Source organism: Panthera onca, chromosome A1 (genome assembly GCF_046562875.1).
Source record: "Panthera onca isolate mPanOnc1 chromosome A1, mPanOnc1 haplotype 2, whole genome shotgun sequence".
Classification (NCBI taxonomy): domain Eukaryota; kingdom Metazoa; phylum Chordata; class Mammalia; order Carnivora; family Felidae; genus Panthera; species Panthera onca.
The window spans coordinates 148,866,801-148,883,477 of record NC_138339.1 but is presented as its reverse complement, the minus strand read 5'-3'; the positions used below and the strand labels follow the sequence as shown (position 1 = coordinate 148,883,477).

General features: G+C 39.6%; 2 protein-coding genes across 2 annotated transcripts in view; one reads left to right on the top strand and one right to left on the bottom strand.

Moving 5' to 3' along the window:
* The window catches only part of RNF130 (ring finger protein 130), a 135,627-nt gene extending 119,443 nt beyond the window's left edge, over positions 1–16,184 (top strand). The window contains exon 8 of the mRNA XM_060636419.2: positions 16,065–16,184. Coding sequence (XP_060492402.2) covers positions 16,065–16,174 — 110 coding nt within the window. The 3' untranslated portion in view covers positions 16,175–16,184. The remainder of the gene's footprint in view (positions 1–16,064) is intronic.
* The window catches only part of SQSTM1 (sequestosome 1), a 217,658-nt gene that overhangs the window by 95,489 nt on the left and 105,492 nt on the right, over positions 1–16,677 (bottom strand). The window lies entirely within an intron of this gene.

Below are 16,677 nucleotides of genomic sequence, written 5' to 3'. Positions count from 1 at the left end.
GAAGTCTCCAGACCTCACACTGTTGCAAGATGCTCTAACATTTACATTTGTAAGCAATTAGGACTTGTGCTTTTGTGAATGCTTTCTGTCTTCAGCTTAACCTTGCAAGGTTCTCCTAAATGGCTCTACTCTACAGTTTTCTGTTCCCTTTTTGCAACTACATCAACAACTCCCTTAAGTTTGCCTAAAATTTCTTCTCACAAAAGCTTGCAGTTTCAAAGCAGAGACAGGCTTCTTTGCTAGAACGGAATCAGAAAACAAGTACTTAACACAGTTTGAGACCAAGAATACAGGAAGCAATAGGTTTGCCAAAAAAGAACATATAGACTATAATTTTCTTCTTGCCCAGTATTTGGAGATTATTCCATATCAGTGCCTGTGGATCTGTCTGCCTCATTCTCTTTAATATTGACAGATGCTTTGTATATTGAATCAATTCTCGATTGATGAATATTTCAGTTGTTTTAAGTCTTTATAATCTTTACAAAGGCTATATAACAACTAAAATCAGTGATACACAGAAATAGCAATTGGTGGTTAATTTCTAGCTTCTTTTCTGTTTCCTTTTTTTCTTTAAGTTTATATACCACTTTTAGTAATCTCTGCACTCAGCATGGGGCTCAACCTCATGACCTCCAGATCAAGAATCATGCTTTTCCGGCTGAGCCAGCCAGGCACCCCTCTTGTCTGTTTCTTAGTGCAAAATCCCTCTTTATGTCATGCTAGGGGAGTTCCAAGTTAAAACTATCTGGACACAAATTAGTGATGTGATCGGGATAGTGTGCATCCTAATCAATTCAATTCTGTAGAGTATTTGCTGGCATAATGTGAAAAGACAGAGATAAAATCCATCTGAATTGTACCCATAAGTTTATGGTCTAATTGGGGAAGAAAGATATAAGACAGCAAATAGAAAAACCCCATAATAATTAAAGTACTTACATTTTTCAGGGAATTACAAAGTCTCTTTTCTTTTTTAATGGCATTAATCAATTTCAGGATTCTGAAGAAAACTTCTGAAAGATTGTAAGCCACATGAATGGGGGCTCTAAGTCATCAATAATAAGTTGATCACATTTCTGCTTCTGCTAATGTCATACTAGCTTGTACTTCCAACATCATACCAAGCACAACAGAGAATCTGGAAAAAGCATCTTTTTAATGTTCTATTTTAAGGCATTGAAGAGCTATCAGTGTGGTGAGAACTTGAGGAGCCAAGAACACAGAGGAAAGGGAAGTATGGCAATATGAACCCAATGTTCAACACTGCTTTTCTTTTTGAAGCATTTTCCAGTTGGTAAACAATGGCTGAGAAGTGACCAGAATGTGGGGGTGAATGACTGAGGAGAGCTCAGGCAGTCTTACTGGACTTGTGAGACAGTAACTTGGAGTTCAGAGCACACCAAGAACAAGGAGCCCTGATAAGCACCCTAGGCTTTCCACTGGGATCCCCAAAGGGCTATACCCTTGAACTAGATACAGGTTGAACCAGAATTTGACTAACCCTCTCAAAGACTGAAGCCTAACTTTGAATCTGCTTAATTTCTAATTGGATGGAAGGATATGTCCATAGCCTAAGTGATATGTCCCTTCCCAATAGAAAATCCTCCAGAGGAGGATACCACCAGCAGCAGCCTCAGATTATCTCTACAGTTTTCATATGTACTGTCCAACAAGCCATCAAAAATACCAGACATACTAGAAGACCAAACAACCAAAAAACAGGAAAAACAAAGAATAGTAGATCCACAGAAATACAAATATCAGAAATATAATAGACTTTAAAATAACTTCAAGTATGTACAGGAAACTGATAACAAGATGGATAATTTCAGAAATAATGGAAGCAGCAAAAAAAAAAAAAAAGATAAATGGAAATGTGAGGACTGAAAGTAGGAACCTCACAGAAGGTTTAATATCAACTTAAATATAACTGAAGAAAGGATTTGTGAACTGGAAAACAGGTCAGGAGAAAATATTCAACCTGAAGCACAAAAGGAAAAAGAGAAAGAAAATACAAAAAAGGTCACAAGAGAATTTAGATGATGATGACAAAAAATCTAACATACATGTAATTCAGGTTATAGAAGGAAAAGAGATAGATTGAGGCAGAAGCAATATTAGAAGAGAAAATGGCTGAGAATTTTCCAAAACTGACAGACATCAAACCACAGATTCAAGTAAAACACACTAACATATGTCATTGTAAAACAAAAAAGAAAAGCAAAAACTTTAAAGCAGAGAAAAAAGATATATTACTGCTTTTTTTAAAATTTGTTTTTAATGTCTTTATTTTTGAGAGAGATACAGAGAGAGACAGAGTGTGAGTGGGGGAGGGACAGAGAGAGAGGCAGACACAGAGTCCAAAGCAGGCTCTAGGCTCTGAGCTGTCAGCACAGAGCCTGATGCGAGGCTCGAACCCATGCACTGCGAGATCATGACCTGAGCTGAAGTCAGACACTTAACCAACTGAGCCACTCAGGCGCCACAATATATTACTGCTTTTTGATTGAGAAGAAATTCACATAACATCAAGTTAACCGCTTTAAAGTGAATAATGGTACTTAGTATATTCACAGTGTTGTGTAACCACCGCCTCTGTCCAGTTATAAAAAGCTTTTATCACCCCAAAAAGCAAACCTCTGCCTATTAAGTAGTCGCTTCTCATTCCACCTTCCCCTCCAGCCCCAGGAAAATACCTATCTGTGTTCTGTCTGTGGATATACCTATTCTAGATCTGCCATGTAAATGGAATCATACAAATTATGTAATCGTTTGTCTGTCTTCTTTCACTTAGCATGATGTTTTCAGGAACCATCCATATTTAACACGTACTTCATGCCTTTTTATGGCTAATAGTCCAGTGTGTGTGTGTGTGTGTGTGTGTGTGTGTGTGTGTGTGTACATATATACACACTATAATTTGTTCATCCACTCATCTGTTGATGGGCATTTTGGCTGCTTCCACCTTTTGGCTATGGTGAATAATGCTGCTCTGAATTAGTGTACAAGAATCTGTTTGCATCTCTCTCTCCAATTCTTTTAGGTATATACCTGGGTGTGGAATCGCTGGGTCCTATGGTCACCATTCCCACCATCAATGTACAAGAGTTCCAGTTTCTCTACATCTTCATCAACACTTGCTGTTTTCTTTAAAAAAAAAAAAAAAAAAAAAGTCATTTCAAGGCTTAGGTCTTGAACTCAGGTTGTGAGTTCAAGCTGTGTACTGGGCTCTGTGCTGGGTGTGAAGCCTACTTTAAAAAAAAAAAGACAAAGTACAAAATTTTAATTTTGATTGAGTCCAATTTGTCTGTATTTTCTCTGGTAGCTTGTGCTTTAGGTGTCATATCTAAGAAACAATTGCCTAATTCAAGGTCACAAAAACTTTCAACTTTAGCTCTTACATTTAGGTGTGTGATCCATTTTGGGTTAATATTTATGTATTAGTGTGAGGTAAGGGTCCAACTTCATTCTTTTGCATGTGGATATCCATTTGTTCCAGTACTTTTGGAAGAGATTATTCTTTCTTCTTTCCCCCTTTGAAGGGTCTTGGCACCCTTGTTAAAATACGAGCAGAGGTATCTGAGTGGCTCAGTTGGTTGAGCGTCCGACTTTGGCCCACATCATGATCTTGTGGTCTGTGAGTTGGAGCCCCGCATCGGGCTCTGTGCTGACAGCTCAGAGCCTGGAGCCTGTTTCAGATTCTGTGTCTCCCTCTCTCTCTGCCCTTTCCCCATTCATGCTGCCTCTCTCAAAATAAATAACCGTTAAACAAATTTTTTTTAATTTAAAAAAACGTAATATATGAGTTTGTACATTCTCAATTGTACTTCATTGATCTATCTTTATGCTAATGCCACACTATATTACCGTACTTTTATAGTAGCTTTGAGATCAAGAAGTATGAGTCCTCCAGCTTTGTTTTTCCTTCTTCAATATGAGATATGTTACTTTTAAAGTAGCAATAGAACTGATAGAACTGATAGCAATAGACTGATAGTTGGTGTCTTGACAAACAATGAAAACCATAAAACAGTGACATGAAGTGTTAGCGGGGAAAAAAACCCTCTCAACCTAAATACCTAGGAAAAAATCCATCAGAAATAAATACGTATAAAATAATTCACAAGGATGAAAAGTACAGCATAGGGAATACAGTCAATAATAACTGTAATAACTTTGTGTGCTAACAGATGGTAACTACACTGTGGTGAGCATTACATAATTTGTAGGGTTGTTGAATCACTCACTGTTGTACATCTGACACCCATATAACATTGTATGTCAAGTATACTTCAGTAAAAAATAAAATAAATGAAATGCTTCATTCCAAAAATAATGAATAAAAAACAGACAAACAAGCCGTTTTCCAACAAACACAAATACCGAGGGGGAATTCTTCAGGAGGAAGGACAGTTATTCCATACAGGAACATGGAGGTGCGGGAAGATTAAAGAGAGAGAAAATGGTAGATACTGGTTAACCTGAATGACAGTTGATGTATAAAACTCTCAGTAGTAATGTCCTGTGGAGATTACCTGACATCAGTTGCACAAAAGGTAGAAGAGGGTAAAAGTGCTCTTTAGATATTTGCATTGCCCAGGAGTAAGTAAAAATACTGATTTGTATTAAGACTTTAATAAATCAAAGATACATGTTGTGATCAGGGTGACAACTAAAAACAGTAGTAAAATAGTCTCTAGACTAGCACAGCCACTGAAAGAATAGGAAAATAATATATAATAAACTTATAGAGGTAAAAATAGAATGACAAAATTATCCAAAAGAAGAAATATTTTTTTTAAAATAGAGGAGGGAGGCCTGGGTGGCTCAGTCAGTTGAGCGTCGACAGTTGATGTCGGCTCAGGTCATGATCTCACGGTTTGTGAGTTTGAGGCCTGTGTTGGGCTCCACACTGACAGTACAGAGCCTGCTTGGGATTCTCTCTCTGTCTCCCAGTCCCTACCCCGCTCATTTTCTTTCTCTCTCTTTCTCTTTCTCTCTCTCCCTCTCCCCCTTTCTCCCTTTCTCAAGATAAATGCACTTTAAAAAATTGCTTAGGGGCACCTGAGTGGCTCAGTCAGTTAAGTGTCCCAACTTCGGCTCAGGTCATGATCTTAATGGCTGGTGGGTTCAAGCCTCATGTCAGGCTCTGTGCTGACAGCCCAGAGCCTGGAACCTGTTTCAGATTCTGTATCTCTCTCTCTCTCTGCCCCTTCCCCATTCACCCTCTGTCTCTCTGTCTCTCAAAATTGAATAAACATTAAAAAAAACTTTAATTGCTTAAAAAATAAAAATAGGGGCGCCTGGGTGGCTCAGTTGGTTAAGTATCTGACTTACACTCAGGTCATGATCTCACAGTTCACGGGTTCAAGCCCTGCATCAGGCTCTGTGCTGACAGCTCAAAGTCTAGAGCCTGCTTGGGTTTCTGTGTCTCCCTCTCTTTCTGCCCCTCCCCCCCCCCCCCCCCCCGTCTCTCTCAAAAATAAACATTAAAAATAAAAAAGAGGAAAGGAACATGGAACAGGAGGGGCAAATAAAAAACAATAAAATGATAAATTTAAATCTCAATTTGTCAGTAATGAATATAAAATGATTACTCAAATGCAAAGATAGACTAGAATTAAAATTTATAAACACACATGCACATCTATATGTGTGACACTTCTTTAAGGAGGCGGGACTGTTGAAAATACAATGATAGAAAAATATAGATCATGTAAACATTAACCAAAAGAAAATCATTGCTGTATAAATATCAGACAAATATGCCTTAAGATAAAGAGGGACATCTCATAATGATGAAAAAGTTAATCCATCGTGAAGAAAACAATTATAAATTTATGTACCTAATATATGCTCAAAATATATGAAGCAAAAATTGACATCTAAAAGAACTAACAATTCCAACATCATATATTGGGAAGTTTATACACATCTGTTTTTAACAAGCAAATACTCGTCAAGGATCTAGATTCGAACAACACCATTAACAAGGATGTAATTGACATATATATAGCACTCATCAACTACAGGATATATATTATTTTCAAGTGCATATAAATCACTTACTAAAATAGACCATGTACTGCGAGATAAAGCAAATTTCAACAAACATATAAGATTGAAATCATATAGAGTATGTTTTCTAACCAGTGAAATTAAGTTAAAAATCAATAATGAAACGGTAATTAGAATGATCCCTAGACATTTGGAATCAAGTAATATACTACCTTTTTTTAAGATTTTATTTTTTTAATCTCTACACCCAATATGAGGCTCGAACCCACAACCCCAAGATCAAGAGTGTATGCTCCACCCACTGAACACACCAAGCACCCCTCAATTAATATATTTCTAGGGGCGCCTGGGTGCCTCAGTAGGTTGAGTGTCCGACTTCAGCTCAGGTCGTGATCTCACAGTTTGTGAGTTCAAGCCCCACATGTGAGGGTCACTGTTGTCAGCATGGAGCCTGCTTTGTATCCTCTGTCCCCCTCTCTCTGCCCCTTCCCCACTCAAGCTCTCTTTCTCTCAAAAATAAATAAATAAATATTAAAATAGATGTGTGTGTGTGTGTGTGTGTGTGTGTGTATATATATATATATATATATATTTATATATATATGTTTCTATATATATATTTCTAAAAAGCTTATAAGTCAGAGAAGAAATTGCAGTGGAAATCACTTTAAAATGTTTAATTGAATATGGATATAAATATGACATATCAAAATTTGTGTAATACCAGTAAAGTCGTTTAGAGGAAAATCTGTGACCTAAAATGCATATATTAGAACAGAAAAAAGCTAGAACTCAGTGTTCTAAGCATTCCTCCCAAATAAAAACCAGCAAACTAAATCAAATGAAGAAAATACTAAAGATCATAGATGAATTCAATGGAAAACAAATCTACAATAGAAAAAAATCAACCAAGCACAAAGTTGTTTCTTTAAAAAGGCTAGTAATAAAACTAACAAATCTCTGCTATCAAGATAAAAGACCCAAATGACCAATATAAGGGATGAAAAGGGGGCATCACTATAGAGCCTACGCATGAAAATAAATAATAATAAAGTTTATAAAAATAGAAAATAGAATGGTGGTTACCAGGGCTGGTGGAAGGAGGGAAAAGGAAGTTGTTTAATGGATACAGAGTTTCAGATTTGCAAGATGAAAAGTTCTGGAAGTATGTTTCACAGCAATGTGAATACACTCAACACTATTGAACTATACACTTAAAAATAGTTAAGATGGCAAATTTAATATTCTGTGTTTTTTACAATAAAAAATTATAAAAGGATATTATGACAACTTTATGTTAGTAAATTCTGAAATTTAAACGAAACAGACAAACCCCTGAAAAAATGCAAAGTACCAAAATTGACACAAGAAAAAATTGGAAATTTGAATTCTGTATCTAGGCAATAAATTAAATCAGGAGTTTAAAAATCATCCCCCAGAGAAAAGCTCTAGGCTTACATGGTGTCAGTGGTGAATTCTCTCTAACATTTCAGGAGGAAATGACACCAATCTTACACAGATTTATCCAGAGAAGAGAAAAAGAAGAAAACTTCCCAAGACTTTCATTGAGACTAGTATACCATTACTACCAAATTATAAAAAAGGATATTACCAAAAAAAGGAAAAATTACAGGTTAATTTCTTTTATGATTACAGATGCAAATACACTAAATAAAATATTAGCTCAATGAATCTGACAATATATAAATAGGAAAAAATTGCAACCAAGTTGGATTCATTAAAAACTGCCAGGTTAGGAGAGCCTGAGCGGCTCAGTTGGTTGAGCATCTGACTCTTGATTTCTGCTCAGATCATAATCTCACTGTTCATGAGTTCGAGCCCCACGTCAATCTTAGCACTGATAGTGCAGAACCTGCTTGGGATTCTTCCTCTCTCCCTCTCTCTCTCTCTCTCTGACCCTCCCCCACCTCAAAATAAATAAATAAAATTTTTTAAAAACTGCAAGGTTGAAAATCAGTGTGATTCAACACATTAACAGAATAAAAGTGGAAAGTCATGTTTAATAGATATAGACAAAGCACTTGTTAAAAATTCAACATTCATTCCTGATTTTAAAAGAGTGTTTAGGGCACCTGGCTGGCACAGTCTGAAGAGCATGATCTCAGGGTTGTGAGTTCAAGCCTCACATTGGGTGTAGAGATTACTTAAAATTAAAAAAGAAAGGAAGGAAAGGGAAGGGAAGAAAGGGAGGGAGGGAGGAAGGAAGGGAGGGAAGGAGCGAGGGAGAGAGCAAGCAGAGAGGGAGAAAGGGAGGGACAAGCAAAGAAAGGAGAACATTCAGCAAACTAGAAAAAGAACACTTCCTTAACCTAATAATGTGTATTTTCAAAACTACAGCAAGCATCATATTTAATGATGAAATATTAAAAACTTTTCCCTAAGATTGGAAATCAGGATACCTGTTGTGACTATCTCTTTCAATATCATATTAGCAGTCTTAGCCATTATGCTAAAGGAACCAAAAATATAAAAGATGTGAGGATTGGAAAGGAACAAATAAAACTCACTACTTATAGACAACATAGTAGTATATATAGAAAATCCAAAAGATTCCACAAATAAACTCTTAAAATGAATAAGTAAATTTAGCAGGGTTAATTGTGCTTCTATATACCAACAATAAGCAAATAAAATGAAAATTTTTAAAAGGTACCATTTACCAAGGCATCAAATAAACATCAAATACTGATGAATAAATCTAAAAGAAAATGTGCAAGCCTTCTACACACAAAAAAATATTAAGCATTATAGAGAGAAATAAATGAGTATACCAGGTTGATAGTGTGTAAGACTCAATGTTGTAAAGATGTTAATTCTTCCCAAATTGATCTATAGATTCACTGCAGTTTTTTTTTTTTTTTTAAGTTTACTTATTTATTTTGAGAGAGAGAGAGCATGTGCTCAAGCTGGGAAGGGACAGAGGGAGTGGGAGAGGGAGAATCCCAAGCAGTCTCCTCACGGAGCTTGGTCTCAGGAACTACGAGATCATGACCTGAGCTGAAATCAAGAGTTAGTTGCTTAACAAGCTGAGCCACCCAGGTGCCCCTAGATTCACTGCAGTTTTCATCAGATCCCAGTAGGGGTGTGTATGTGTGTGTGTGCATATAACTTGGCAAACTGATTTATAAAATTTATGTGGAAATGAAAAGAGCCAAGAATAGCAAGACAATCGTAAAGAATGATAAAGTGAGAGGACTTATAGAAATGATGTTAAGACTTTTTAGAAAGGTATGGTAATTAAGACTGAGTTATTGATGGAAGGATGGACAAATAGCTTAGCAGAGCAGTATATAGTCCCAAACAACCATGCATTTTATCGACACCTGATTCACATCAAAGGTAGCACTGTATAGCAGTAAAGATAAAAACAGGCTTTTCAATAAATGGTGCTGGGTCAACTGAATATCTATAAAGAAAAAATGAATCTTGATTCCAACTTCATACCACACTCAAAAATTAATTTGAAATGGAGCATAGACTTAAGTGTGAACGGCAAAACAATGAAGCTTCTAAACAATCTTCAAAACCTTAGGATAGGCAAAGATTTCTTAAACAGGACTCAAAAAGCCGTAAAATAAAAGTGTGGTCCACACTAAAATGAAGAAATTCTGTTAATCAGAATAGATTATTTTGGAAGAAGACACATGCGGTACTTATATCTGACAAAGGATGTCTATTCAGAAAAAAAAAAAGAAAAGAAAAAATGACTGACTACCTGATGGGGAAATTAGCAAAATAAACATACAGGCATTCTGCACAGCAAAGGAAACCATCAACAAAATGAAAAGGTTACCTACTAGAGACCTCAGGAAGACGGTGGAGGAGGAGGATGCTGTGCTCACCCCCTTCCATAGACAGGTCCAGGCACTGACAGAACAGCTCTTCCACAGATAAAGACATAAGGAGATCACATTGGGAAGGATAGGAGGGACAGAGCATGGGTAGGGAGCCAGACTCCCAGCAGAGCAAGCCACAAGCAGGAGGGATATAATAGGCACAGAGGTCCTCCCTGAAGAGTGAGGTGATCACTCCCACATCCGGCACCCCTGGGTCTGAGGGCCCACACTGGGAAGATGAGCCCCCATAACATGTGGCTATGAAAATCAGTGGAGACTCAGCAACACCTGGGACCCCAGGACACCTGGAGGACTACAGGAATTTGAGACTGCTCTTAAAAGGCCGGCATGCTATGTACCTCAGCCCAAGACCCAGCACAGAGGCAGCAGTTTGAAAAGCACCTAGGTTATATGTGAAGATTTACTAACTAATTTTAGGGCATGTGCCAGAGGGGCAGGGATCTGCAGAAACTTTCTTTGGGAACAGAAGTGTTTTGGGGCACCATTTTTCATGCCCTCCTTCAGCCTAGCTAGCCAGACACTTGTGGGAGCTCGTTCTCTCCACCTACCTTGCTAGCACCACTCACCCCACCTGGTTTTCACCTGTAGAGCTGCCCCATCCAACCCTCCTGCCCTAGCAGGCACTCCGCCAAGGCAGATCTCACCTTGCCACACCTGGCAGGCAGCCTCAGCTCAGACTAGCGTCCCCCACAAAGCGACCACTGCCACACCACACCTGGTGAAAAACAGTGCCCCCCAGCAAAGCAGCTCCTGCCCCAAGAAAGGGAAAAGCCAGCCCCACCCACCAGCACTGTGCCAGAAGCTGTGGCTGGTCCCCTGAGCCAGCTGCACTGGGAGCTAATCACACCCACCAGCATGCCCACAGAAGCTACCACTGACCTCTCAGCCAGCCATACTGGGAGCCAGTCCTGCCCAGCAGTGTGTCCTCAGTAACTGCAACCAGTCATTGCAGACAGCTGGGCTGAGGGCCAGCCGTGCCCACCAGTGTGCTTGCAGCAGCTGCAGCCTCCCACACCAGGGGCCAGCCTCACCCATCAGTACACCCACAGCAGTTGTGACCTAGCCACAGCAGGAGGGTGCTCACAACCAACTCAGAGGACATCCCAGAAGTGCCTGGCTCTGCTAACCCAGGAAATTGCACTACTGGGCACAACAGGATGCCTTCAATGCAAGGCCACTGCTTTCACGACCAAGAGACTTTGGCTGACCTATGTAATACATAGAAACAAACACAGAGAGTCAAACAAAATGAGAGAACAGAGGGATATGTTAAAAAAAAAAAAAAAAGGCAAAACATCAGAAAAAGAACTACATGAAACAGAGATAAGTAACTTACTTGATAAAAAGTTCAAAGTAATAGTCATAAAGATGGTCACCAAACTTGAGAGCTGAGTTGATGAACTCAGTGAGAACTTCAACAAAGGCATATTTTTTTCATAGTTATTTATTTTGAAAGAGAGAGCACAGGCTGGGGAGGAGCAAAGAGAGAGAGAGAGAGAGAGAGAGAGAGAATCCCAAGTAGGCTCTACACTATCAACATGGAGCCAGACGCAGGGCTCGAACTCAAGAACCATTGAGATCATGACCCAAGCCAAAATTAAGAGTCAGTGGCTTAACCGACTAAGCCACCCAGGTGCCTCAGGCATAGAAAGTATTTTTCAAGGGGTGCCTGGGTGGCTCAGTCAGTTAAGCTTCCAACTTCGGCTCAGGTCATGATCTCATGGTTCGTAAGTTTGAGCCCCATGTCAGGCTCTGTTCTGACAACTCAGAGCCTGGAGCCTGCTTCAGATTCTGTGTCTCCCTCTCTCTCTCTACCCCTGCCCCACTCACACTCTGTCTGTCTCTCTCAAAAATAAATAAACATTAAAAAAATTTATATTAATATATTTTTTAAAAGGAACCATCAAGAGGCACCTGGGTAGCTCAGTCAGTTAAGTGTCTAACTTTGGCTCAGGTCATGATCTAGAGATTTGTGGGTTCAAACCCCACATCGTGCTCCGCACTGACAGCATGAAGCTTGCTTGGGATTCTCCCTCTCTCTCTGCGCCTCCCCTGCTTGCATTCTCTCTGTCTCAAAATAAATATATAAAAACTTAAAAAAAAAAGAACCATCAAAGCTAAAGAACACAATAACTGAGATGAAAAATACACTAGAGGGAATCAATAGCAGATTAGAGGATGCAGAAGAATGGACTGTTGATGTGGAAAGTAACCAAGCTGAAAAGCAAAAATAATAAAGAATTTTTTAAAATAAGGATAGGTTAGGGGCGCCTGGGTGGCTCAGTCAGTTAAGCAACTGACTTCGGCTCAGGTCATGATCTCACGGTTCGTGGGTTCGAGCCCCACATTGGGCTCTGTGCTGACAGCTCAGAGCCTGGAGCCTGCTTCAGATTCTGTCTCCCTCTCTCTCTCTGCCCCTCCCCCACTTGTGCTCTGTCTCTCTCTCTCTCTCTCTCTCTCTCTCTCAAAAATAAATAAAATGTAAAAAAAAAATTTAAAAAATAAAATAAAATAAAATAAAATAAGGATAGGTTAAGGAACCTCTGGGACAACACCAGGCATATGAACACCCACATTATAAGGGGTCCCAGAAGGAAAGGGTGGATACAGAAAACTTATTTAAAGAAATATTAGCTGAAGACTTTCTCTTTTTTTTTTTTTTTTAATGTTTATTTATTTTTGAGAGGGAGGGAGAGCATAAGTGGGGGAGGGACAGAGAGAGAGAGGGGCGGGGGGCGGGGGAGAGAATCCAAAGCAGGCTCCAGGATCTGAGCTGTCAGCCCAGAACCCAACACAGGACTCAAACCCACCAACTGTGAGATCATGACCTGAGCCAAAGTCAGATGCTTAACCAGTTGAGCCACTCAGGCACCCCTGAAGACTTTCCTAACGTGGGAAAGGAAACAGACATCCAGGTCCAGAATACAGAGAGCCCCAAATAAGCTGAAGCCATAGAAGTCCATGACAAGACACATAATAATTAAGATGTCAAAGATTAAAGTTAGAGAATTTTTAAAACAGCAAAAGCAAATAGTTATGTACAAGGGAAACCCCTAAGGCCATGAACAGATTTTTCAACAGAACCTTTGCAGACTTGGAAGAGATATGAAAAGTTTCCCAAACAAACAAAGTTAAAAGAGTTTATCACCACTATACTGGCCTTATAAGAAATATTAAAGGGATTTTTTTTTAAGCAGGAAAGAAAAGGCCAGAATTAGAAGAAAACACGAAAGGAAAAAGAATTCACTAGTAAAAGCAAGCATATAGTAAAAGTAGTAGATTGATCTCTTATAATGCTAGTATGAAGGTCAAAAGACAGAGTAATAAAGTCAATTATATCTCCAAAGATTAGTTAAGAGATACACAGAATAGAAAGATGTATAAAATGTGACATCATGTATATCAAATGTGGAGTGGAGGGGAAACATGTAGTGCTTCTAGAATGTGTTCTAAGTTACTGTCAATGTAGACTATTATATACATAGGATATTATATAGGAACTTCATGGTAATCACAAACCAAAAACTCGTAGCTGTTACACAAAAAATAGAGAAAAGAGTCCAAGCATAACATTAAGGAAAGTCATCAATTCACAAGGGAAGAAATCAAGAGAAAAAGAAAGGAAAAGAGAAAAATTACAAAAAGAGCCAGAAAACAGTTACAAAATGGCAGTAAGTACATACATATCAGCAATTAGCTTAAATATAAATGGACTAAATGTTCTGATCAAAAGATATAGGGTGACTGAATGGATAAAAAATGAGATCCATCTATATGCTCACTTTAGAGCTCACTTTAGAGACTCACTTTAGACCTAAAGATACATACAATTACATCCAGACAGAAAATCAACAAACAGTGGCTTTGAACAACACATTAGATCACATGTACTTAGTGAATACGTACAGAACATTCCATCCAAAAATAGCAGGATACACGTTCTTTTTAAATGCACATGGAACATTCTTCAGGATTGATCACATGTTAGGCCACAAAACAGTCTCAATAAATTTGAAAAAGATTGAAATCGGGGCACCTGGGTGGCTCAGTCAGTTGAGCGTCTGACTTTTTATTTCAGCTCAGGTCATGATCCCAGAGTTGTGGGATCCAGTCCTGCATTGGGCTCCGCGCTGAGTGTGGAGCCTTCTTGGGATTCTCTCTCGCTCCTCCTCTGCCCCTCTTCCCCACTCTCTCTCTCAAATAAAAAAAAAATAAATTAAAATTAAAGAAAATAAAATTTTTACAGCTCAATAGTATGAAAACAACCCCGTTTTTAAAATGGACAAGAGATCTTAGCAAAACACTTCCCTACAGAAGATACACAGCTGGCTAATAATATTACTGCATGAGAGGATGCCTAATATCAGGGAAATACAAATTAGACTCCCATGCTCCTACTTGAATGACCAAACTGTAAAAGATTGACCATTTTAAGTGCTAGTGAGGATGTGGAGGACCTGGAGCTCTCATTTACTGCTGGGGGAATGTTCAGTGGTACTTTTAGAAAAGTAAGCATACAGCCACACAGGCGCTCCAGCCTTGGGTATCTACCCAAGAGAAAGGAAAGCACGTGTCCTTACTCAGACTTGTACACAGATGTTCATAGCAGCTTTATTTATTTGTATGTTTGTTTTTGTGAGAGAGAGAACACAAGTGGTGGAGGGGCAGAGAGAGAGGATCCCAAGCAGGCTCCATGCCCAGCTTGGAGCCCAACTTGGGGTTCGATCTCACAAACCATGAGATCATGACCTGAGCTGTAATCAAGAGTCGGCTGCTTAACCGACTGAGCCACCCAGGCGCCCCCATAGCAGCATTAGTTATAAGAGCCAATAAATAACTATACGATTCCACTTACATACAGTGCTGGAAAGATGTATTTACCTGAGGTTAGAGGTAGGGCAGGAAAAGGAGAAGAATCAGCAGAGACACTAGGGAACTTTTGGGGGTGACGGAGATGTTCACCATCTAGAATCTGGCCATGGTTTCATAGGTGTGTGCAAACTGTGCACTTGAAATACATGCATTTTGGCATATGTTATGTATACCTCAGGAAAGCTGTGCAAACAAATCAGTCGTTCAGAAGAGGAAATGTAAGCATGGCTTCGCTCTGAATAGCAGAAATGGTCTAATAGTGTAAATGCTGAATTTTTTATCAAAATATCATTATATTAGGGAATGGAAAGTAGAGGTAGATGTGGTAGAGAGGAGGAGAGCGTGGAAATCCTCATCCTCCATACTGGAGACTCAGCAGATAAAGTCTAACACTAAACAAAAAAAATAAGGAAGGACCAGCTCAGGCATATTGTTTAGAGACATGGAGGTAAACACCACAAGAATCTGGTTAAAGTGGCTGTCTCTGAGAGAGAGGCACCAGAGATTACTGGTCTCAATAACACATGTGGAATTTGCTGTCTAAGCCATGTGAAGGCATAACTCTAATATAAATAAAAACTTTTTAATGCTTTATCAGAGCCTCAAAGCCACAACCTCCAGTTTATACAGCTGTAGAAGGAGCTGGTGTGTGTGTGTGTGTGTGTGTGTGTGTGTGTGTGTGTGGAACACACACACACACATACCAGGCTCCTCCCTGAACAGGTATTCAGGTGGAAGGTACAGAAGGAGGCCTCTACAGATTGCAAGGCCCTGGGTAGAAACCTTCATATTTGCAAAGCACCAGGCGGCTTTTGCTTTCAAAAGCTCCAGGGGTTAATCTCATAGGGACCCGAACATTGGGATTTACATGTTTCTTTTTTTCTTTTTTTTTTTAACGTTTATTTATTTTTGAGACAGAGAGAGACAGAGCATGAACAGGGGAGGGGCAGAGAGAGAGGGAGACACAGAATCTGAAACGGGCTCCAGGCTCTGAGCTGTCAGCACAGAGCCCAATGTGGGGCTCGAACTCACGGACCGTGAGATCATGACCTGAGCCAAAGTCGGACGCTTAACTGACTGAGCCACCCAGGCGCCCCGGGATTTACATGTTTCTAATGTGCTCAAACTAAGGGATGCCCAAATCCTTTCCATTTCTCTCATGGTAAGATCCCCAAATGGAGATTCTTTAGAAAATATGATGCTTTGAAGATAATGTGTCTTCTTTCCTCCGAGCTACATGGGAAATGGAGGCCTGATGACCTATTAAGTCTGTGTTTCCTGTTCCTTTTCCAGGTGGTCACTTCTTTCATCGAAACTCCTTGTCTCCTCGGAGTCTGGTGTATGAAAGTGAATTCTCCACAATCGAACCCTCTTTGGACATGTATGATGAGAACAAAACCTGATTTTTCTAAATGGGCTCTGGGGGGTCACCTCTTTTGTGATTTGATTTATGATCACCTTTCTTATTTTGTATTCTTCTGTCAGCGTCCATTGTGGAAGAATGGCAGGGCTTTCCAAGCACAGATTGGGGCTCAGGGTTAAACTGCAAGGTTCCCCCAAGGTGAGGCTTTGAGGACAGTGTTATTGTCCAGGTGACCTTGGAGCACTGAAAACCTGTCCAAAGCTGGGCCAGGAACATGGGTCCCAACAAGCCTGGCTGTTCCCGGAGAAGAGCAGGGGCCCAGGGGTCAATGTTGCATTGCAAACATGTCTCTGAGTAATTACATGCATATTCTGTGTCAGGGTGATGTTGGGATTTCTAAAATACCTTTTGTGCTCCCCACTTACAGTGCGTACTTAAGCTTGCAGGTGACACTCCTCACTGACGTGGGGCACAAGTTGCTGCTACGTGGCCCACTCTCTATCTTCCTGTCTCTTCTCCTACTTTCTGTTGAGGAGCCTGTTG